This window comes from Crocuta crocuta, unplaced genomic scaffold, assembly GCF_008692635.1.
Source record: "Crocuta crocuta isolate KB4526 unplaced genomic scaffold, BGI_CrCroc_1.0 scaffold344, whole genome shotgun sequence".
Taxonomy (NCBI): domain Eukaryota; kingdom Metazoa; phylum Chordata; class Mammalia; order Carnivora; family Hyaenidae; genus Crocuta; species Crocuta crocuta.
In genome coordinates, this window is record NW_027533081.1 from 2,156,106 (window position 1) to 2,180,954 (window position 24,849).

At 52.4% G+C, this 24,849-nt stretch overlaps 1 protein-coding gene across 4 annotated transcripts in view; it reads right to left on the reverse strand.

Moving 5' to 3' along the window:
• Nucleotides 1-24,849, reverse strand: part of ARVCF (ARVCF delta catenin family member) — a 51,406-nt gene that overhangs the window by 14,891 nt on the left and 11,666 nt on the right. For 2 of the 4 annotated variants that reach the window (XM_077745832.1, XM_077745831.1), the window contains exon 3: nt 6,401-6,628. In XM_077745832.1, the coding sequence (XP_077601958.1) occupies nt 6,401-6,610 (210 nt within the window). In that variant the 5' untranslated portion in view covers nt 6,611-6,628. Of the gene's footprint in view, nt 1-2,942; nt 2,965-6,400; nt 6,629-24,849 lie in introns of those variants that run through there. The other 2 variants (XM_077745834.1, XM_077745833.1) reach the window with 1 other exon arrangement.

The window sequence follows — 24,849 nt, forward strand, 5'->3', positions numbered from 1 at the left end:
AGGAGCATGAGTCAGCCCATGATCACAGGAAGGCCTGGCCCCCGTTACACACTCCTGGGCACATATGCAGATAAGGACCAGGATACATGTGCATGTACCTGGTTCCTCAACAAGGACGTGTGCACATACACATAGGTATGTATGAGCACCCAGCCCAGTGCATAGACCCAAGCACGTCAATCCTAACAACCCCTGGTGCACAGTGCCCACTGCCCCCAGGGGACTCGCACATATGAACACATCCCATCACCTCCTCCTGCCTTCTAGCCCTGTGTCCAACTTCCTAGACGCCTATTCAGCCACTCACTATGGGGGTCTCAGAGCTGGCAGCAGAGTGGGGAACCAAAAGCCTACAGTAGGGAAAGGCCCAAGGTCAGCCCATGGCTCAGGCCTCTACATCTTTGGGGTAGTGACATGGGATCATGGACTGATGACCAGCACACAGCTGGCACTCAATAGAAGCCGTTGCCCAGTGGGGTGCCTGGGTGGCTTAGTCGGACGCCTAACCGACTTTCGCTTAGGTCATGATCTCGCGGTTTGTGGGTTCAAGCCCCGCGTCGGGCTCTGTGCTGACTGCCAGCTCAGAGCCTGGAGCCTGTTTCAGTCTGTGACTCCCTCTCTCTCTGACCCTCCCCTGCTCATGCTCTCTCTCTCTCTCTCCTAGAAATAAATAAAAAACATTAAAAAAAAATTAAAAAAAAAGAAGCAGTTGCCCAGAGTGACTGCATCCCCTCATCTGGCCTCAAGACACTAGACTAGGGCCACAGGTCCATCTACCAGGCCGGCACACCCCAGAGACCCCTGGCCTTGCAGCTGAGGTTCCCCGCTGCTCCCCAGACATGGGCACCAGTCTAGACACACCACCCCTGGCCCTTCTCCACATCCCAAATCTTGCCAAATCCTGTCAACTGTCTCTTGTCACTTTTCCCCAGCCCTAGCTTCATTCCTGCCTCTCTTCCTGGGACCACTGACCTGCCTCCCATTACCTACTTCCAGAGCCCAAACAATCCCCTGGCACTCCCATCCATGGTCTACCTGGTCCATGGTCCACAAGCCTGGTCCAGAGTGCTGTCCAGACCTGAGGTTTCCCATGAGCTCCCTTGAAATTGTGGGAGGGGCCTGGCTCAAGACTCCAAGCCCAGGGCCAGAGTGGCCAATACTCAGAAAGGTAAACCCACACCAGCCACCACTGCTCTCGAGAGGGTCCCCAGAGGCATGGAGACATAGTGAGAGGGCATAGCAAAAGGGCCCTGGGCTCTGTCACACACCTGGAGCTCAGCTTCCTCACCTAGAAGTGGAAAGTACCCAGGGAATCAATGCCATGGGACAAGTGGGATAGTGACAGTCCCACCTTTGTAACCTGATCTGATCTGAGGAAAGTGGGGAGCAGAAAACAATGTGGGACAATGTATACTGGGGAGGCCACCTGGGGAAAAGCCCACAACCTCTAAGGTACACGTGGGAATGGCAGAGAGAGGGGACAGATACAGGCCAAGTTATAATGGTGGGGGGCTGGACAGGGGTTACAGAGGCTCACCAACTGCACTTGCTAGATGAGCACCCATGGTGTGTATCATGAAAAACAAACCCCCACCTTGTCCATGGTTCCACCCGCACACAGGGAGTGCCTTATGATGGGATGCCATACCTGGCTCCCACAATCTCCAGTCCTGGCCCACAGAGGGCGCAAGACAGCTGGCACTGAATGAATGAATGGAGGAGTGAAGGAATGAAAGTGTCCCCCCCCCCACTCCCTCCACCCCAGCACAGCCATCCTGGATAGAGTCCAAGACAACTCAGGCTGGTTCTCTCACCGGAGATGCCACCACAGATGCCCTCTCTTGATGCCCACAGCCTTTGCACAGCCCTGGCAGACAGGGAGCTCACACCTCCACAGCAGCAGTCCACCTGACAGGGTTTGCAGTCCTCACCAAGTGGCCAAGAGGCCAGGGGGCAGTAGGTGCCCAGCAGACCGGGGAAACAGGGTTTCAGGGGATAGCAGGGCTGGCTGTCACCCACCTCAGTTTCTCCAAGCCCAACCCACATCCAACAGCTACACAATGGCCCCAACTCCCCCTAACTGACCCCTATATCTCTGGGACCAGGGGTCTACTGGCCAGACCCTAGGGGCCATACCAGAGATGCACAGCAAGCAAAAACCCAGCTGCCAAAAGTAGGCAGGAATGATCTACCCCCTGGGACAGGTGCTCCTCAGTCAGCCTCAGTTTCCCTGCCTGTTACTGGACCACAAACCCTCTGAGTACAGGTGCGGGCAGCCCACACGCCTCCCTCCTGCTCCCTCCTGGTACCGGGAGGCTGACTGACCGGGTTTCCCTCAGAGACCCCTCCCGCCTCCGCACGTGGGCTGGGCCCTCCTCCACCCCTCCCCTCACGTTCACTGCCACGGCAGACAGGGCTTCCATTAAAGCTCCGGAAGCTCCTTCTCAGGTCCCCAGAGTCAGAGCCCGCGCTGGGAGTGTGAAGGGGAGGGGAAGCCCACCGAGCTCCCCAGGGAGCAGGAGGCCTAGTCCGGCTGCCCTCTCTTGACTCGGCATCTCTCCTGCATGGAGAGGCTGCTCAGGAAGACCCTCACCTACCACCCCCGACCTAGGCACCTGTCCTGGGCGCTGCCTTAGGGTGCACCCACCCCGATCCCTGCCTCGCTTCGTGGCGCGGAGTCGCACCGCCTGGGATCCCCGCACCCGATCCCCAGAGACCCCGTGGCCCCACCCCGCGCCTTGCACACCCCCGGGCAACGCGCACACTCCGCCGCCCCTCCCGCCCGGAGCCGAACGCGCTGGTCCGAGGCACAGACAATAGCCGCCTCCGGCCGGCAGCTCCACGGAACAAAAGCAGGTCCTCCCGGGAAGGCCGGCGCCCCGCCCTCCGCCGCCGGGCCCCCGTGATGGTGCCCCCACGCCTGGAACCAAGTTCCCTCCAACCTGTCTGAGTTCGGCCGGCATCGGGNCGAGTGACTTTGGCTAAGTCCTGCTTCCCAGGCCTCATTTTGCCTCTAGTATAAGAGTTCACGGGCCCCTCCCTCCCCGTGTAGAGTTGGGGAAACAGTTCTGGCAGAGCAGGGGCCAATGCAGCCATCCTCAATAGTACAAGCTGCTCATCCTGAGACCAGTTTCCCGCTGCTGTGAAATGAGGGCTGATCACACAGCTGTTACAGCGATGTCAGCATGGCAAGGCCTCTCAGGACTTCCAGATCTGGCCCCAGGCCCTTGCCCAAAACCCCATGATCGGCCCCCAAGTAAGTGTCCCCACAGAGCTCAGTTGGAGCCTGCCAAATGGACCTGCACTGATCCACGTTGTCTTGGGTTCTCCCCATCAAGACCCAGAGGCCCCCCACCCTATGACAGATGTCACAGCAGATCAAATTGGGGGGGGGAGGTGCTCAATTGTTAGGTGACTGTGGGTGAAATCTCCTAAGGCCAAGCTGGCCTCAGACCCTATCTCCTCCATGCCTTTGATCTACTGGGAATTGGTGGGGGGTGAGTGGTATCAGAGTGGCTGGTTAATCAAAGCTTCTCCAAACCAGGGTGCACTCCAGCCTAGTGTGAAGGTACTGCCACACCCTGGGGAGTCTGGCTGTCCTGGATGGAAACGCAGACATAGAAGGCTGGGCTGGGCTGGGGTCTTCTTGGGTCATACCCTACAAAGGCAAGCCAATGACTCTTGTATCATGAATAAGGACACTAGGCTCTGAAATGAGTAACAGCAAGGGCAAGCCCAAGGAGGTTCATGGGTCTGGTAAGAGAGGAGGGCAGGGCCTGGGCTTCCTGTCCCCTCCCACTTCTCCCTAGACCCCACTCAGAAAACCCAGCCCCCCCCTCCACCAGGGGCCACTCTTCTTCCTGGGCATGTCATGTACATAGGCCATGTGGCCAGCATGTTCAAGTACTCTGGGTATCTACTGCATGCTCCTCTGAGCCTCAGTTTTCCCACCTGCACAGGGATGATTTGACCTGACCACTGGCCCCCTGTATCCTCCATACATGGCAATCCCCCATGGAGCCACTTGGGATAGGAGCGGCAGCAGGATGACTGGATCACTTCCCGGACGGAACTTACATTTGAGCTGCCTCGGCATTCTCCAAAATTTTACTAGCTGCTAGTGCCCCAGCCGCATACCCACCTTGGCCTAACCCAAGGCTGGCAAGGTCACTAAAGGTGTTCTCCCATGTGGAGAGGCCGGTGAGGGCTGGTGGAGGCCAGTGACGGCCAGTGACGGCCAGCCCTGCTCCAGCCAGCTATTTGGAGGGGTGGAGCTCTTCCTGCTGGAGGATTAAGGGCAGGTGGCCAGGACGGTGGCACAGCCTGGGGAGCATGGCAGTAGCCCCTGGCCTCTCAACCCCTGAGCCCCAGCTGCCTTACCACTGGCCCTGAGCTTCACAGATTCCAGCTCTGACCCTGAAGACTAGCTCCAGGCAGCTCTGGGGCTCAGGAGGTAGGTCACTAGGCATCTCCTGCTGAGACAAATCTGGGAAGCAGTTTTGGCATCAAGGCTGCCAAGCCTGGCCAGCAGATATGGCCCCACCTCCCCCAATGTCCCCATCAGCCTTGGCAGTCCAGCCATAGCCCTGGGAACACATGCTCTCTCCGATCTCACCCTGAGAAAACCATCTCCTCCCAAGAGACAGAAAACCAAGGGCAGGCTGGGAGGGCAGTGGATGGGGAGGGGTGGTGGCCTGAGGTCTTTAGTTCATAGCTCCCAGGAGGCCAGGGCAGCTCCAGGCTATGGGAACATCTTTCTGTGGGGGCATCAACCCTCTGGACTGGAGGCTAAAGCCCTTTCTGGCCTGGGAGAACTAGATAGAGCGCCTGGCGCCTGAAGGATGGCCTTGAGGTCACTGACTGCCACTGTCCCCATGTGGCCCAGCTGGGCTGCTCTGCTCCCCAACCACATCTGGGAGTGCAGGCCTCACCCTTTGGAGCACCTGAGATCCAGGGGGTGGTGGGGGTAGCTCTCACACCTAGACCCATCCTGCTTCAGGCCTGGCCTCTTGTGGACTGGCTTTGTGGGCCACCTCAGCACCAGGGGCTTAGAAAGACAGCTCCCCAATGGTGGGGGCTGCTGGTGGGTCTGGGTCCTCTAGAAACATGTCTTCTGACTATATACCACACTGAGTTGTGCGTGTGGATTGGCCACAGGCAGACAAGAACACCAAGGCTCTTGGGGGTAAAGATCACTCACCAGGTCCCCTGACCTGACACAGCCTGCTTCTGAGCCCTGCATGCCTTAGTTAGGCAAAGCTAGCCCAAATGGGTCAGTCCCAATCGAGACCAATACGTTGCTCCCTTTCTCTCCAGCCACAGAGGTCCAGGCTGTCCCAAGATGCCAGCAGCCTGGTTCCCTGGAGTTGGGGCCCAGTGACCAGAGCATGCACTGGGGGACACACTGTGAGGAGGTGTGGTTGCCAGGTTTAGGAAGACAATGGTGCTACGCCTGCTCAGGGAGCTGAGCCAGGGAAACTGAGAATACTACTGGGAGGGCTCCATAGGGTCACCAGTGAGAAAACCTGGAGACTCAGTAGGCCATGGCCCAGCAGGCTTCTGGGGCTGGTAGTGAGGAGGGGCAACAGTGGAAGGCCTGTAGGGTGGACTCTCACCCAGGGAGCCTCCTTCTCCAGGCTCCTGGGACAGCTTTGCCCTGCCTACCCCGTGCCTTGTATCTCAGCCAATAATATGAACTGAAAAATAAAAAAATACGAACTGAAAGATCACACCAAACTCCCACATTTTCTCGTTCTGCCCTACCACTCCATAAACTGGGTGCTCTTGTCGCCCCACCCGCGGACCAGGCACTGGGATACAGTAGTAGAGGGAGGAGTCCTGGCCATCTGACTCCTGACTTCAAAGTTCTCAGGGCCTGGCCGCAGAGCAGACCAGGCTCCATGCATCTTGGGGCTGAGCCCAGTCTAAGGGCAATGGCTGGTGGAGAAATTGAGGATTCCGGGTCACCCTCTGAGCTGCAGGCAGAGCCCGGAACCTTGCTCGAGCCTTACCCTAGGGCTGACTCACTGATACATGTGACGAAGGAGAATACCATAGCAAGGAGACCCCAGGTCTGGCAAAACCCTGTGTCACCAGGGTGACTGCTGAGATGCTCAGAACAGACCTTGCCCAGCTACCTGGGCTCTGAGGACTCACTTGAGTGGCGAGGGTGCCATTCTGAGGATTGGGCTGTGTCCTGCCCATTCATCACCTGGTGTCCTACACACCCAACTGAGACTTCCAGCCCCTCCCTTGGGGCCCCACTTTCCTCCCCTCTTCACAAATCCCAGGAAGTCTTGCAATAAGACATGCAATTCATGCTGGCTTGTGATCCACCAAGGCCCCCTGATTGTTTCCCAAGTTGGCCATTTTCACTCCTCCCGACTCACTGGGGAGTTACCTGAAGGACCAGCTGTTGCCAGGCCATCGGCAGGGGCTGCCCACTGCCCACACCACCACTGCCCACACCAGGCTGCTGGGCGCGCTCCAACTGCAAGGCAACATGGCGCCTCTCCTGTTCCAGAGCTCGTGTCAGTCTCTCAAAGCGGGCCTCCTGCTCCTTCACCGAGGCCAGGATGCTGGCAGCCGAGTGCACGTTGCAGTCCTCCATGACCAGGATGCCGGCAGGCTGCAGGCAAAGCAGAGCAAGGTCAGGGTAGGGCTGGGGTGGAAATCTGGAGAGGCCACCACAGGCCCCCTGCCCACTGCACACATAGATCGTAGCATCCAGCCCTCCAGAGAGAAGCTGCATTGATTAAATTCTAAATTAAAAGCCATTAATCCGAGGCTGGCCGGAAGCAGCAGGCTCCCTCCCTGCAGAGTGTGGGGCTCTTAGCCTGGAGCCCCTGCTTCCTGCCAGGTTCAGCAGAACCTGAGGCTCTGGGTGTCCCAGGCCCTCTGGGAAGGGAAGGGTAGGAAAAGCTGGCGTGACCACCTCTCAGACCTCCCAGGCTCTCTGCTGCCCAGAGCACATGCCAGTTCATTCCCAACTCAGGGGGCCAGCACAGGCTCACCTCCCTGGGGCAGATGCTCTGGCCCAAAGAAACTGGGAAATCCATCCATAGCCACAGAGCTAGTGTGGCAGAGCTGGTACACCAGCGGGCAGGGAGAGAGAAGCCTCTCCACAGCCTCCAGGTGGGCGGGATCCTGAGGCAGGTGAGGAGACGACACTGGCCTACAGACCAGCAGTCTGGCCTCCACTCACAGCCGCACTGGCTGGGAATGAGAATGGCATCTACCCACATGGCAGAGTAAAACTCGGGTATAGCCTGGTTGAGATTCTGCACCCAGAAGCGGCCCATGTGCCTCATGCCTGATCTGGAGGGAGGTTGAGGGCAGGGGCCCAGGCGTCTGAGGCCCAGTCTGTGGGCAAGGTCAGGCCTGCCTGGGCCTCTGCCCAGGGCTGTCCCTGAGGGCCCCATGGTGGTGGGTGGAGGCGGCAGGGACTTGGCAGCTGCAACAACAAGCCAGCACTTTCCTCGCTGCCTGCTCCCTGGCTGCCCGGCATATTTGTTTTTCATGAACAAAAAGAAGCTGGGGAAGCATGTGGAGCACAGACCCAGGCGCACGGCAGCAGGGAGGGTGAGGGCCATGCAGCCCTACTACTAGGCACTGTGGTGCGCTGCCCAGTCCTGCTCGGGGCCTCCTCCTGGCCCGGCCTGCCCAGCCAGCTAAAGCGGACTCTGCTGGCCCTGTGCCCCTGCACAACACAGGGCCTGAGCTTGGAGACACAGCACAGTGGGTAGCACCCCTGCAGGGCCAGCTCTGCTGCTTCCTGGCCCAGGTGGAGCAGCTTTAAGAAGAGAACCCTAGAGGGGCGCCTGGGTGGCTTAGTCGGTTAAGCGTCCGACTTTTGCTTAGGTCATGATCTCGCGGTTTGTGGGTTCGAGCCCCGCATCGGGCTCTGTGCTGACTGCCAGCTCGGAGCCTGGGGCCTGTTTCAGTCTGTGACTCCCTCTCTCTCTGACCCTCCCCTGCTCATGCTGTCTCTCTCTCTCTCCTAGAAATAAATAAAAACATTTAAAAAAAAAAAAAAAGAAGAGAACCCTAGAAAGGAGAAGGGTCAGTGCTGGGCCTGGCCACAAGTACCAGCTGAGCCAGGGACAGGGTTGGGGGGGCATGGGTGTACCTCGAGGTGAAAAGACACCACAGAGCCCAGCCCGCTGTGAAGCAGGGGAAACCAAGGCCCACTGAAGGCAAGAGGCCAGCATAGGTCCCAGAAGCTGAGCTTCATTTCTCTAACACCTGTCATGGAAATAAAACTGTCAGTGTGGTCTAGCAGAGGGGCAGTGAAGTTGGCATGGCCAGCTGGGAAAGGCAGTGGCCGGCATGGGGGGAGGGGAGGAGCTTGGGGGGATTCGGGGAGTGAGGTATAGACTGGGTCCTTTGGCCAAGAGGGAATAAGGGACAAACCGCATGGCATGTCCATGGGTGTGGACACACAGCCTCCTGTGTACATCCACTGCTGCCCGGGCACAGGTCCCAGTCACGCACAGCCCCACGCACAGTGCCACCTAGGCACTAGGCCTTGTGCATGGATGGACTGAACCTGGTAGCCCCAGGTGGGCATGGTGAGGTCCTCCTTCCTGGAGGGCAGCACAAGATGGGACAGTGGGCAGAGCCAGGTCACTTAAGCCCTTGGTTGCAGCATGGGTCTCAAGACCCTGGGAGGTGATGATCAGGACACCTATGGGCCTCATACCTAGGAGGTGACTTCCCTCCCTCCTTGTGCCAAGACACAGGTTCCTGACTGGCCTCAGGCTCCCCCTTCCTGCTCCCAGCAGGACCAGGCTAGGGCTGCAGACCCTGGGGATAGCAGGTGAGGGAGCAGCCCTGGCCTCGAGCTTTCCTGGCCCGGACCCTCCAGCATGTCCCAACTCTGGGGTCCAAGGAGCTCCGGCAAAGGAGATCCACTTACTTTGGCTGGGTTCCCCCCCACCCCCCGCCCAGCTAGGACCCAGAAATATAAGGCTATGGTGAGAAGGTGGCCAAACCCACACTGACCTTTTCATTGCCCAGTTCTCTCAGCTGGAGCTAAACAACTGTGTGCCTCCCAGGAGACACCCCAAATGCCAGCCAGCTTGGAGAAAGAGTGCCCTGCAGCCATCCACAAAGAGCAGAGACTCTGGGTCTGGGGCCTGTGCCCTCCGCCCCAGCCCAAGGGTGTACCACTCTGCCTGCGGGCAGGAATGCTGGGCCTACAGTCCCCGCCTCACCTGCCTTGAGGGCAGCCCTAGGGTGTCCAACAGGCATGCTGCTGGCTGAGGACATCCAGGAAGCAGGAAAGACCTAAGCCTACTCCTCTGACATGGCCTTCCTGGGTCCGAGGTGCATGGCCTGTGCAAAGGAGCACGCGTAGGTACAGGTGAGCCAGGCCAGCATGCCAGAGAGCAGCTTTTCTGATGGTAACTCAAAATGCTATTTTTATATTAAAACAATAAAATGTGATGATGTGGAAAGCAAATTGTACATGAATCTTTAAGACCAACCATGAGACTGGGACACCTGGGTACCTCAGTCGGTTAAGCGTCCGACTCTTGATCTTGGCTCAGGTTGTGATCACACGGTTTCATAAGTTCGAGTCCCATATTAGTTCTGTGCTGACAGTGTAGAGTCTGCCTGGGATTCTCTCTCTCCTCTCTTTCCGTCCCTCCTCCACCCGTGCCGTGACTCCCCCCCGCCAAATAAATAAACATTAAAAAATAATTTAAAAATATTGACCATGAGATTTTTTTTAATATATATTTTTTAGTTTATTTACTCATTTTGAGAGAGAGAGACAGACTGCGTGAGCACAGAGGCGGGGCAGAGAGAGAGAATCCCAAGCAGGCTCCACAATGGCAGCACAAAGCCAGATATGGGACTCGAACCCATGAACTATGAGATCATGACCTAAGCCGAATCCAAGAGTCTGACACTAAACTTACTGAGCCACCCAGGTGCCCTGATTGACCATAAGACTTTAAAAACATTTCCCCAGAGGGGTGTTGGGGCAGGGCCCAATCCTGGGGCAGGGTGGGTATCAGACTGGGAGGGCCAAGGGCAGGCAGGGAAGCAGCACACTTGCAGGGTCTCAGCTGACCCTCGTTCTCCTCTCTAGCCAGTGTCACCACAGCTTCTATTCACCTGGCAAGGGCCCCACGCTGTCCGTCAGGCCGACCCCTCACAATCCCCACCCAGACCCCCACCGCTGGTTTGCCAGTCCTTGGTGGAGGCTTGCCCAACCGCCTGTGGAGCTGACTTAGCAAGAAGACAGGAATGAGCATGCGTTGCAGAGCCAGCCTCACCTGTCCCGGGCAGGAGTGAAGGCGGTGAACCTGGGGAAAGCCTGCCCTCACCTGGACACTCCAGGAGTGACCACAGGTGGGTGGGTTGCTGAGTGGATGGAGGGATGGAAGGACAGGAGTCTGGACAGAAGGGGAAATGGATGAATGAGTGAACAGACGTGTGGATAGGAGGGTGAGTGGGTGGTTGTGTGAGAGGATGGCGGTGGACGGAGAGGGGTGGTTGTGTCAAAGGATGGCAGTGGTGGAGAGGTGGCTGGACAGTCAGATGGGCAGGTGAATGGGTATGTAGATGATGAGTGGGTGGGGGCTGGATAGGTAGGTGGATAGTCAGACGGACTAGTGAATGGGTACAAGGGTGGTGGGTGGACAGCTAGCTGGACAGGTGAATGGTACATAGGTGTTGGGTGGGTGAATATTCAGATGGGCAGGTGAATGGGTACAAGGTAGTGGGTAGGTTGATAGATAATCAGATGCGTGGATGAATGGGTGGGCAGGTGGGTAAGAACAAGGCTCTAAAACACTACTGGGTAGAGGGAGCCCAGACCCTGAGCACTCCAGGACATGACTGTGGCCAACACTTGCTCCATCAGGAAAGCAAAGGCACAATTAGAGGAACTAGGGGGAGATGCTGATCATTCCCCTGAAACCTAAACCCACATTTGACGTCTTCCTGCTGACCCAGACATTCCTCCTCATAAGGAGTCCAGCCAAACCCTGCTCCAGAAAATCAAATTATGGGGCCTGAGTCCAATCTGGGTTGAGGAATTAGAGGAATTTCCTAAGGGTCAGGACGGCAGGGGGAGGCAGGGAGGAGGCCTGGGCACCAGTCCCGATCCCTCGCCGGCCATCTGTCGGCACATTGCCAGCTGTCCCCCAAGAGGGGCGAGAGGGGACTGGCCACTGGCTGAACCTCTTTCTGCCCTCTAGCCCCTCCCCATAGATAGGGAGGAAATGGTGCAAGCAGAAGCAGAACCCAGGCCTGGTGGTGTCAAATCCACTTTGCCTGGGAGGGCATCATGTCCTTCACCCTCAACACTGCCAGCATGGAGACTTATTCCCAACACTGCTGGCCAGGCCTCATGGGGAGCCCATTTTTCCCTGTAATCCCTCCTATGCTCAGATGGTACCCAAAGTTGCAGGGATAGCTTCTGGCCAGCGCACAAGGATGGGCACTGAGCCAAGGCTGGAGCCTGGGTTGTGGGGTTCATGCAGGGCAGAGTCCATGTCTGTCTGTCCCACCCAGGACTACAGTGTTGCTCACAAGTCAGTGTAGGGCCTGGGGTGCCTAGGCAGGAGGAGGCTTTTCTTTTCTTTTATTTTTTTTTTTAATGTTTTATTTATTTCTGAGAGAGAGAGAGAGAGAGAGCGTGAGTAGGCAAGGGTCAGAGAGAGAGGGAGATACAGAATCTGAAACAGGCTCCAGGCTCTGAGCTGGCAGTCAGCACAGAGCCCGACGCGGGGCTCGAACCCACAAACTCTAAGATCATGAGCTGAACTGAAGTCAGATGCTTAACCAACTGAGCCACCCAGGCGCCCCAGGAGAAGGCTATTCTTAACCTCAAAGCAGTGGAAGAAACTGCCAAGGAAAGACAAACCAGCTTGACTTTGTGAAAACGAAACATCACTGTATATCCCCCCTCCCTGCCAAAGTGCCACGTATTGTGGTTATGGTTTTTTGTTTTTGGTTTTTAAAGTGACACTATTTACAGTAACATACACAGTGAGTGTTTCAGATGAGAGACAGTCAATAATTTGCTTTTAGACATTGACTTCATCACATCACACCTCATCCCTGGTGAGGGACACATGGGGACGTGTCACACTAGCCCCTCTACTTTCGTGCATTTACAATTTTCTATAACAGAAAGTGAGAGAAAAAAATATAAAGACAACCAAAAGACAATCAACACCTTGGGATCAGGTCTTTGTAACATCCAGCAGTAAAGTGACACTCTTCATCCATAAGGTACTCTTGCAAATCAATAAGGAAAAGCCAGAACCTCAACTCCAAGTGAGTAAAGGCTATAAACAAGGGATGTGGCCAGAGACATAAGATGCAGAGCAATGAATGTGGACACCATCAAGTATGCGCGTGCCCTGAGAAAAGATTGGAAGGAAAGGCCTTTCAGGTCGCTGGGGCCCTCTAGGTGGCAAAGTTCTGGACCCACCAGTGTTGCCAGTGCTCTGGGAGGAGCCGAGTTACTGCTATAGTTGAAGGTTAAGGAAGAGACAGAAAAGCAGCCACCTGCCCCAGCAGGCTGGCAAGTGAACAAGGAGGCCTGGGAATTCAGCTCCCTAAGGGCCTGAGCAGTGCCCCTTGCAGACCAAGGGAAGCAGAGGGATTTTCAGGGAGCTGGTAGAGCCATAATTGGATTTAGCCTGGAAATTAGATTTCCCTACCAGAGGAAGCACCCCTATTGCAAGTGACCAGACACCATGGTGGGGGTGAGGGCTGGACAGATGGCCCTTTAGTGACCTCCTGCCCATAGGCTGTCCACATGGGCACCCATCTGATGATCATATGGAGGACAACTCTCATGTGCCGGGAGAACAGTCGGGGGGAGGGGGGTGCTCTTCCCCTGTGCCAATGGGGCATCCTAGGCCAAGTGCAGGCCAGGTCCAAGGCAGCACTGCTTAGCTCCAGGACAAGGGGGCTGCTGAGCACGTGGTCCAGAAGGACAAGGAGACTGTGGCAGCATTGATGCAGGAAGCTCAGGGTCACATCATGGTAGGGACACCTGTAAGGGCCCAAGGAACTTGAAGTCTGGGAGCTGAGAGCCTGGAGCGAGGAGTGACTGGGTGACTGTAGGCTAGACATGGCAGAGGCAGGCCTCACCCGGATGGGAGTGCAGGGAGAGGCAGGTGAGTATCCCAGTTGCTGCTTATCCTCAGTGGGAGGCCTGAGCCCAGGAGGCCGCCATGAGAGGCACCTAAAGAGATCGCCTGAAATTCCCACTGGGGCAGGTCCCAGATACTTGCTCCCTGTGCCAGCTATGGCACTCCCCAAGTCTCCTCAGTTCCCTGAGAGCTGTCTCTCTGTCAGAACTCATGGGATGGAGATGGATAGCTCTCCCTCAGGCCCCAGGCTGGGATTCAGGGCACTCCCCTTGCTGTCCATCCTGCACCTGACTCAGATTCCAGCTGCGGCCACAGCCCAAGGGTGATGCCCTGCAGGTTCCAAGTGTTGGTATGGGCAGCAAGGATCCACCTCCTCTGGGGTCTCTGTTATCACCAGCCCTGGGGCACCCCAGGGCTGGGGAGCCATGGGGCTCTAAATGGAGAGGGTGGGGGCTGGCAGTCTCACTGCCCTCTCTGCTTGCACCAGCAGCCACCCACTCCACTTTGGTCATGGGGGGGCGGGGCGGGCAACAGCATGGTCAAGTACCAGGGTATCCTACTCTGTGGAAGCTGGCTGTTTGGCTGCTTACAACACCAATGCCACCAAGGGAACTTGAGTGGCTCCCCCAACCCTTCCAGCAGAGGCTCACATTCACATCCTCCTCAACACAAACTCCATCTCAAGGACAGCAGAGCAGCATGATGAGGACTCAGGCTCAGAGCGCCACCCTACAACACTCTGGGGTGTGCACAGGGACCAAGGCATTCCTGAGGAGGGGGCTGAGGCTCACAGCCAGGCTGGGACCAAAACATACACAGACCTGACTGGCACCAGAGCCTGGGAGCCCAGTCCCTACGGAGGCCAAGGGGTCCAGGAAATGTCCTGATAGCCCCACCAAGGTATAGCTGGGGCAGCTGTCGAGCCAGGCAGAGGGCTGCAGTGAGGCGGATACAGCAGTCACCCACACTGGCTACTGGCCTGTGTACACCAGGAACGCCCTTTCCCCCCCCCCCAAGACGGTGGACCCCCTTCTTCCTGGCCCCCTCTGTCACCATGGCAACACCCAGGCTTCTCTGTGAGGGACAGAGCCTCTTTGTGGTGGCACAAAGCCCCTTTGAGGGGCAGTGGAGGTGCAGCCCCCAGGAGCCTGTGGCCAATAAGCCTCTGGGGGGTGAGGCAAGGCCCCTCAGCCCAGCTACCCCCCGCTAGCGTTGCAGAGCCAAGGAAGCTAGGGTAGGAGAGCCTGGTGACTAGCAGCTGGAACCAAACCTTCTGCCCCAGTGCCACCTGCCCCAGCTGCCCACAGAAGGGTCCCTGGGATGAGCCCCACAGCTCTCTGCTAGCCTGGGGGGTTTTCCATGTCTTCCCCACCATTTTGACAAGGAACTTGTCCTGCCTAGATGAGTGGAAAAGGCACTGGCTGTGGGGAGACTCCCGCCTGATGGGAAACCAGGCTCAGGAACTGAGGGGGACTGGCACAGGAAGTCTCTGGTGGGCAGACAGGTCGGATGACGTCAAGTCTGACACCCGGTCTGCTGAGGGGGCTGCACATGGCATCCAGCCCCACCCCAGCTCCGGGTGCTCGCTTCTCTCACCTGGCTTCCCCTGCTGTAGGGGGTCCCTATCTTTGCCTGCTGGCCCCTGGGGAGAATGCAGCTGGCCCAGCTCTGTGGCACAGGGCACACCTGCTGCAGAAGCAACCTCAGGACAGACTTGGATAAAAGGGAAACTGGCCGTGGCATAGTTTGCTCTAGGGTACAGATGAGACCCTGAGGGCAAGGTGGGCCTGGTGACAGGGCACTCCTCTCCCCACCCCAGTGAGGAGGCTGCCTTGTCAGGGCCCCATCCCCACAGACAGGGAAGCTCACCCTACCAGGCTCCCAGCCCTGGAACCCCGCCCCATCCCATCCCAGCCTGTGGGTCCCTGCCACCCTGCCGGCTGCTGACCAGGCACTTGGCAGTGCCCCTGCATGCCGGGCGCCCTGCCCGGGCAGCCCTCCCCAAGCAACCTCAGTCTGACCCACTGCAGCTTTGCTAACTAAGCCACTGGGGTGGGGGGTCATGGCCCCCGGGCAGCAGCACGAGGCAGAGCTGGCCCCAGAAGAGATCAATCCTTTTGTGAGCAGCTCTACGTGGGTCCCAGGGAGGCTGCCAAGGGACCAACCCTGACACGGCAGTGTCCTCTGAGTCAACAAGCACCCCCTATTCCCCCACCTCTCCCTCCCTGCCTGCTTTCCCCGTCACATTCCTGCTAGCTGCTTGCAGGCACCAATGTGCCTGCATTGGACAATCAACAGCAATACCAGGTCAGTTTGCTCCACGGCCCCGGGAGAGAGGGGATGGTGGGGCCTACACGGAGTGGGGCTCCTAACAAAGCCCAGCCCAGGTTCTCGCTGTCCTTGCTGATGGGGCCTGGGGCTGAGCAGGATCCTCCTCAGGCTCCTAAAGGAGGTTCCCTGGGAAGAGTGAGATGTGTGCAGAAGTTAGCCCCTCATTTCTCCCCTTATCAGGAACACTGGGGACCTTAGCAGGGAGACTCTGCAGGGCCTTTCCAGTACAGCTCCTGGGACCAACAAACACCAAGGAAGACCCTCCAGGGAGACCTGAGGTGATGGCCTTGGCCATGGCCACCTGGTTCTAGATGGGTGAGAGGTGAGTGTGGGTGAGAGAGCAGAGCATGCCCTGGAGAAGGAGATCCCAGGCTCCCTCTAGTTTGTTTTTGCCCAGGGTCGACAAGCATGTGACCATGGCCAGCTCAGGCTTCTCCTGGGGACCCCAGGAACATCCCTCCCAGAAACTCAGCTGGCCACCAGCCTTGCTACCCCCTCTCCAGGCTGGGAGCCAGCTCAGCTGCTCCTGAAGCTAGGGGGTGCCCATGGCAACAGGTCCAGACACCACCAACCTCCAGCCAGCAGCAAACTCCCGCCTTTTATATGCAAATGACAAAGTGGGNAGGCAGCACAGACTTTAGGCCCTGCACGTCCCCTCTGGCTCCCCCACCCACCAACACATACCGAAAGTCTGCTAGGGGCTGGACTTGTCTGTGTGTCCCATCACTGCCAAAAGGAGGTGGGAATACTGCCAGAAGGCAGCTTACAGTCTGGGGGCCTCCTAAAACTCCCCTGCAGGCACGTGTGAGCAGCCACCCACAGAAGCACACACACACACCCACAGGGATGCACAATGCACCCACAGGCACATCTATACCCACCTACCCGGTGAGGCTGCTGTTGAGCTCACTATAGCTGTTCTGTGGGGCCTCCCTCACCTGCCTCACTGGAAAATGGCTGGTGGGTAGCCTGAAAGTCCTGACAGGTCCTAACTGGGGGAGGGGAAAGGAGGACTAGTGCCCCTTAGCCACTGTGGCTCATGCTAAGGGTCAGCGTCCTATGCAGACCCTGTTACTATCCTGAACACCTGCAAGGCTGCTGTCCCTCCATTGAGACCTCTGAAGCCAGGCCAGTCTGTGACACCACAGTCTGCAAATGGTCCCAGCCCCTGGTCCACACCAAAGTCTCTCTGTGGCAGGTGAGGGTGGCCAGGCCACAGACCCTGGACAGAAGCACCCAGCCAGCACAGAGTGGCCTACAGCACACCAGCACCCTGGGGCAAATCCTACTGCCTCTGGAGGACCTGAGAAGAGTTGCTTTCCACTAAATTACATTCAGCGTATTTATTAACACAAGTATTAGGGAAGAATTGATACATGTCCTTAAAAGGTTGAAGAGTGCTGAACTGATGAACTGGGAACAGACCATAATGAAAAGGACTAATCATAAATGATGACTCCATGGAGATTTTAAAGAAGGCCAGGGTAGAGGCAGTAAACAGCAGACAGGACACGGCAGCAAATCTGCAGAGCGAGGTAGCAGAGAGCATACTCAAGGCAGTCCTTTCAAAGCAGCAGAAAATGACAAAGAGTTGATGAGAGGGAAGACAGGACATGTAGAAAACAGATCCCAGGACTAAGCGTCCACATAACAGGAATTTCCCGAGGCAGGAATAGTAGAGCGGCACCCACAAAATGGTCAGAAGGGGGGCTTTCTGTCCAGAAAATAAGCTAAGAAAAGTGTGGATGTGTCTATTCCTGGCATTGTACGATTTGCTCTTGGTAGACTGATGTCTCCCCCAGTCTCCTAAACGTCCGAGGTCAGCTCTGCAGTGTGGGAAGCAGGCCCACCCCGCCTGACCTGCCGGCTGTGCAAACGTTCCCAGTTCCCAGGCGCACTGAAGTCTGGGTTCACATTCTCCGCCAGGCTGTCCACATCCTGGCAGGGCTGGACATCATCCATCCCCAGATGTCAGCTGCACATCCTGTTGCCCACTCGCCCATCTCTTGTGTTTACAACCAGGAATAGCTGACAGCTTTGTTAAACAAGATGCCTGGCCTCCTTAAACCAAGATCTTCAAAAAAGTTAACTCAGCTCTGAAATTCCTTAAGGGAACTTCATAGTGAAATTCCTGGATTTTCAGAATCATGATTTGCCATTCACATGATCCATCCTTCCCTGGGAGGGAATAAATATGATTCACTGGGAGCTCACCAGACTGCCCGGAGAAGTCCAGCCTAACTATTTCAATTGGGGGTCACCCCACCACAGGCCGAAGCTCCAGGCCACACCCCTCAGGGTACCAGGGCTGCTAAGAGGTTGAACTGTATTTTCCAGCAATGCCCTGAAATGCCATGTGCCTTAAGATGACTAGCTATCCCTAGCAGTTCTTTGCTAGATGCCTGTGGGGACTATTTTTACTGTCTCAGGATATCTGTGCATCTGTGGACTGATGAGTGTAAGAGATCAGATATGAAAGAGAAAAGAGACTAGACATGAATCCATGAAGCACAAAGTCCAACCAACACAAACAACAAGAACAAAAAAAAAAACGCCAAACAACACACACAGATACCTGTACACACACGAACATGAAAGTTAAGTATATGACAGATGTGTTCGTTAACTAGAAGGTAGGAACCCTTACACAATGTATTTGTATATCCAATTTCTACAATGTACATTTCAAACAGCTTACAAGTTTGTCAATTATACTCAGTGAAACTGAAAAAAAAAAAAGAAGAAAAACAAAGGAACATTTTAGCTACTTTAATTTTACAAATTCAGCTGCTTAAAAATAAACTTGAAAAATGGGGCACCTGGGTGGCTCAGTCAGTTAAGCTTCTGACTTCAGCTCCGGTCATGATCTTGCAGTTCTTGGGTTTGAGCCCCATGTGGGGCTCTGTGCTGACAACTCAGAGGCTAGGGCCTATTTCAGATTCTGTCTCATTCTCCTTCTGCTCTTCCCCCACTTGTGCTCTGTCTCTCCCTGTCTCTCAAAAATAAATATAAAACAAAGCCAAAAAACTTGAAAAATGTAAAATAAAATTCCCAACAACGCCAATCTCTTGTGTTCAGTATGCCCCTTCTTTTATATTTTAAAATTAAAAAGATTGTAACAGAGTACTATGAACAATTACACACCAACAAATTGCATAACCTAAATGAACAAATTCTTCCAAACACACAATCTACCAATACTGACCCATGAAGAAACAAAACCTGAGCAGACTTATAACTAGTAGGGAGACCAAACAGTATTCAAAACCCTCTCAAAAAAGAAAGGCCCAGGACCAGATGGCTTCACTGGTAAATTCTACTAAATACTCAAAGAGGAGTTAACATCAGTCTTCTTCAAACTGTCCCCCAAAATTGACACAAAAGGAACATTTACTAACCCATTCTACAAGGCTGGAATTACCCTGATACCAAAGCCATAAAAGAAAATTATGGACCAGGATGCCTGGGTAGCTCAGTCGGTTGAGCGTCCAACTTTGGCTCATGATCTCATAGTTCATGAGTTCGAGACCTGCATCAGGCTCACTGATGCCAACACAGAGCCCGCTTCATATCCTCTGCCCCCCTTTCTCTCTGCGCCTCCCCACTCTCTCTCTCAAAAATAAACATTAAAAAAATTATGAACCAATATCCCTTATGAATATTGATGCAAAAATCAACAAAACACCAGCATACTGGATTCAGCAGGATATATATATTTAAATGTTTATTTATTTTGGGGAGGGGGCAAGCATGTGTGCACACACATGCTGGAACGGGGCAGAGAGAAAGGGAGATAATCCCAAACAGAATCTGTGCTGTCAGCACAGGGACCAACATAGGGCTTGAACTCATGAACCATGAGATCATGACCTCAGCCAAAATCAAGAGTCAGATCCTTAACTGATTGAACCACCCAGGCACCCCATGAATCCAGCAGTATATTAGAAGGATTATACACCATGACCAAGTAGGATTTATTCCTAAATGCAAGGATGGGGATGGCTTAACATATGAAAATCAATCAACATAATACCCCGTATATTAACAAAATAATGGGGGAAAATGATAATTTCAATTGATGAATAAAAGACAAAATTCAACACTCTTTTATGATATAAACACAAAACAAACTGGGACTAGAAAGAAACTATCTTCACATGATAAAGGCCATACATAAAAAGTGACATCATACTAGGTATGCTACACATTATACTGTACATACAACACAGCTTACATTGTACTCAATGATAAAAGATTTAAAGCTTTTCTCTTAATATCAAGAGTAAGGCAGAGATGCTGCTTTTGTCATTTTTGTCCAAGTCTTCTATTAAAAATCTTAGATCAGTAGGCAGGAAAAATAAATAAGAGGTATCCAAATTGGAAAGGAAGAAGTGAAATGATCTATTTACAGATAACATGGTTATAGATGTAGAAAACCCTAAAGATTATACACACACATACACACACACACACACACACCCTCAGAAGTGATAAACAAGTTCAGTAAAGTTGTAGGGTACAAAATCAATAAACAGAAATCACTAACAAATGAACAACTAAAAAGGAAATTCAGAAAATGATTTTAGTTATAATAACATCAAGAAGAGCAAAATAGGGGTGCCTGGGTGGCTCAGTTGGTTAAGCATCTGACTTCTGCTCAGGTCATGATCTCACAGTTTGTGGGTTTGAGCCCCACATCAGGTTCTGTGCTGACAGCTAGCTCAGAGCCTGGAGCCTGTTTTAGATTCTGTATCTCCCTCTCTCTCTGACCCTCCCCTGTTCATGCTGTTTCTCTCTCTCTCTCTCTCTCAGAAATAAATAAAACATAAAAAAAGAACAAAATACATAGTCATAAACTTAACTAAGGCGAAGAAAGACTTGTACACTGCAAAGTATAAAATGTTCCTGAAAGAAATTAAAGATGACCTACATAAATGGAAAGATATCTCATGCTTCTGCAATGGATGACTTGATATTGTTAAGATGTTAGTATTACCCAAAGTGATCTATAAATTTAATTTGATCCCTATCAAAATCCCAATGGCATTTTTTACAGAAATAGAAAACTCCATCTTAGAAGCCATATGGAATCTCAAAGGACCGTGAACAGCCAAAGCAATCATAAAAAAGAACAAAGTTGGAAGTCTCACACTTTCTTCAAAATTTATTACAAAGCTATAGTAACCAAACTGTGTGGTCATGGCATGAAGGCAGACAAAGACCAACGGAATAGAAAAGAAATGAATCTTCACATATATACGGTCAACTGATTTTTTACAAGGATGTCAAGACCATTCAGTGCAGGAAGGAACTGTCTTTTCAACAAATGGTGCTGAGAAAACTGGATATCCACATGGAAAAGAATGAAGTTGAACCCTAATCTTACTACATATGCAAAAATTAACTCAAAATGCCTCAAAGATCTAAATATAAGAGCTAAAACTATAAAACTCTTAGAAGAAAACACAGGGGAAGAGATTTGTGATTTGGGATTTGGCAATGATTTCTGGGATATGACACCAAAAGCATAGGCAACAAAAGTAAAAATACATAAATTGAACTATATCAAAATTAAAACCTTCTATTCAAATGACACAGTCAACAAAGTTAAAAAGCAATATAGAGAATGGGAGATTTTCTTTTCTAGTGTTTTTTAAAATTTTTTAAAATTTATTCCTGAGTGGGGCGCCTGGGTGGCTTAGTCGGTTAAGCGTCCGACTTTCGCTTAGGTCATGATCTTGCAGTTCGTGGGTTCGAGCCCCGCGTCAGGCTCTGTGCTGACTGCCAGCTCAGAGCCTGGAGCCTGTTTCAGTCTGTGACTCCCTCTCTCTCTGACCCTCCCCTGCTCACGCTGTCTCTCTCTCTCTCTCCTAGAAATAAATAAAACATTTAAAAAAAAAAATTTATTCCTGAGAGGAGACAGCATGAGCAGTGGAGGGTCAGAGAGACAGGGAGACACAGAATCTGAAACAGCCTGCAGGCTCTGAATTAGCTGTCAGCATAGAGCCCGACGTGGGGCTCAGACCCACGAACCGTGAGAACATGACCTGAGCCGAAGTCGGACGCTTAACCGACTAAGCCACCCAGGCGCCCCGAGAATGGGAGATTTTCAAATCATGTATCTGATAAGGGATTAATATCCAGAATACATAAATAACTCCTACAACTCAACAACAAAAAACAAATAACCCAATTAAAAAATGAGCAAAGGATGTGAACAGACATTTCTCCAAAGAAAAATCTATAAATGGCCAAGACATGTATGAAAAGATGCCCAATCTGACTAATGTTAGAGAAATGCAAATCAAAAGCACAGGAAAATGTCACCTTACACCCATTAGATGGCTACTCTCAAACACACAAATAACAAGTTTTGGTAAGGATGTGGATGTGGAGAAATTGGAGCTCTTGTGCAGTTAGTAGGATGTAAAATGGCATAGCCACTATGAAAATCAATACAGCGGTTCCGCAAAAATTAAAAATAGAATTACTTTATGATCAACCAATTCCACTTCTGGTTATATATCCAAAACAACAGAAAGGATGGTCTTGAAGAGATATTGTCCATGCATGTTCACAACCTCATTATTAACAAGGGCCAAAAGGCGAAGCAACTCAAGTGCCTACCAACAGATGAATGGATAAACCAAATGTGATACAGACTCATGGATCATGGAACATTATTATCAATGGAATGCTATTTCACCTTTAAAAGGAAGGAAATTTTGACACATGCTGCAACATGATAAATCTTGAGAACATCATGCTAAGTGAAATAATCCAGTCATAAAAAGACAAATACTGTATTATTCCACTTTTAGGAGGCATCTAAAGTAGTCAAATGTATAGATAGACCAAGTGGAATGGTGGTTCCAGGGACTGGGGAGAGGGTGGGTAATGGGTTCACTAACGTTCATTAATGGAAACAGAATATGAATTTTGCAAGATAAGAAAGTTCTGCAGATCGTTGCAAAACAACGTGAATATACCTAGTGATACTGAACAATGCATTTAAAAATGGTTAGAATAGTCGATTTGGTGTGTATTTTACCAACTAAACATTTTAAAAGAGCCATCTTGTGTAATAACTTAGAACATGCAAAACATTCTTTTAAATAAACAGATAAACAGATAAAAGATAAAAAGGTAAGCATACATACAGTTGACTATTTATTTTTTTAATGTTTTATTTATTTCTGAGAGGAAGAGAAACAGACAGACAGACAGCGTGAGCAGGGGAGGGTCAGAGAAAGAGGGAGACACAGATTCTGAAGCAGGCTCCAGGCTCTGAGCTAGTTGTCAGCACAGAGCCCAACGCGGGGCTCGAACCCACAAACTGTGAGATCATGACCTGAGCCGAAGTCGGACGCTTAACTGACTGAGCCACCCAGGCACCCCTATAGTTGACTATTTAGAAACAATGAAAAACTTATTCAGACATCATACATAAAAATGTATGGATTGTAGAATGGCAGTGGTTAGGGGTTGAGGGGTAGGAGAAATGGGGAGATGCAGGTCAAAGGTTATATACTTTCAGCTAGAAGATGAGTAAGTTCCAGGGATCTAATGTACAGCATGGTGACTATAGTTAACAATACTGCATTGTGTACTTACAAGTTGCTATGAGAGAAGTCGTTGGCTACTGTTCTCACCATAACAACAAAACAGTGGTAATTATCTGAAATGAAGGATATGTCAACTGACCTTATTGTATTTACTACAAAATGTTTACCATTTTGCAATACACATGTGTCCCAAATCATCACACTGTATACCTTAAATTACACAATATTATAAGTCAAGTATATCTTGATACAGCTGGGGAAACATAGTCAAAGCTATACTCAGAGGTAAATTCATAGCTTTAAATACTTTCATTAGTAAATAATAAAGAATGACTGTGAATACAAATGCACTGGAGCAGAATGAAGAAACACTAAAACATCCTTTGCAGCAAGTTCCCTAAGTATTCTCTCTGCCTATTTCTAGAGCTCCCCCAGGTATAATACCCAGACAATTTCTAATGGAGAGAATCAACAACATAACTGATCTCAAAATAAAGAATATTCAAAGGTGGCTTAAAAAAAAAAAAAAGAATGAAGGGGCACCTGGATGGCTCAGTTGGTTAAGACCCTTGATTTCAGCTTAGGTCACAATCTTATGGTCGTGGGATCTAGCCCAGCATAGGGCTCTGTGCTGGGTGTAGAGCCTACTTAAGATTATCTCCCTCTCCCACTGCCCCTGTCCCCCACTTGCTCTCTCTCAAATAATTTTTTTTTTTAATTTTAAAAAGGAGTATGAATAAACCGAAGTCCTCAAACCAAGATTTCCATTGAAAAGACCAATGCATCTCTGACTATCTTTTACACGCCAGAAACATAAATTTCTAACATACAGAGTTCATATAGAACAGGACATAAAGAAGATACAGAAAATTAACCTGTGAGCCTAGGATCACTTTGTGAAGCTCTATCACCAGCTCTTAGGCCTCTGCATGCACAAAACAGACACAATAAATCTAAACCTTCCCCTGCTGCCACAAATGGTACCAAAGATGGGGGACGGGGTGGGGACACAGACCACTTTGGCCTTTGCTGGATTACAGGCCAGAACGGAGTGGCAGCCACCACATCACCTGGCAAGCAGCAGGCTTCTGTTGCGAGAAGGAAGCAAGGATGAGCAGCTGGAAAACAGTATCCACCCCAACAGGGCTGTGGCTCCCGTGGCGGGGCTGCCCTGAGGAATCACAGCATGTGCTCTATGCTGAGGCCAATTTTTGCAAGAAACTGGAGAAATGTCAGGAGAAGGAGTGCCTCGAGCTCCTAAATGCTCAGGAGAATGCTGCCTTGCCAAGGGCGTCTCTGCATCTAGAATGATGCAGAGAGTGGGTCTACAGAGACCCTCACTCAGGCGGAGTCTGCTGAGTCTGGGGGTGGCTGTGGCAAGAAGTAGGGCTGCTGCTGTCACAGGGACTAGGTATGGCTTTTCTCCTGAAGGCAATAGGGGGCTCTCCTGTGAGGGAGAAACCAGACAAATATTTGCTGAAGGAGTGAACCAGAAAAACCAGGCCCAGCTCAAAAGCTTTCCCTGCCCCGGCTGAAGCAGCCCCCAACCAGCATGAGGGAAGGGGTAGCGGACACTCCTCCACTCTCACCCAGCCCCCTCCTCACACCCAAGGCAGCTGTTCTCAGACCTGGGGTCTTGTCTGAGGTTCACTCCTCCTGCTCATCGACTGTGGGGGCTGCTCTGAGCAAACAGAGCAGGACAGCTGGAGCCATAGCAGGGGGATGGAGTTACCGGAAGCAAGGGGACGTGCCTGCCTGCATACCGGGCCCAGGGTTCCCATGGGGCACGAGGCTTCTGCCCGCGTCACAGTCACAGATGGCCGCCTTCC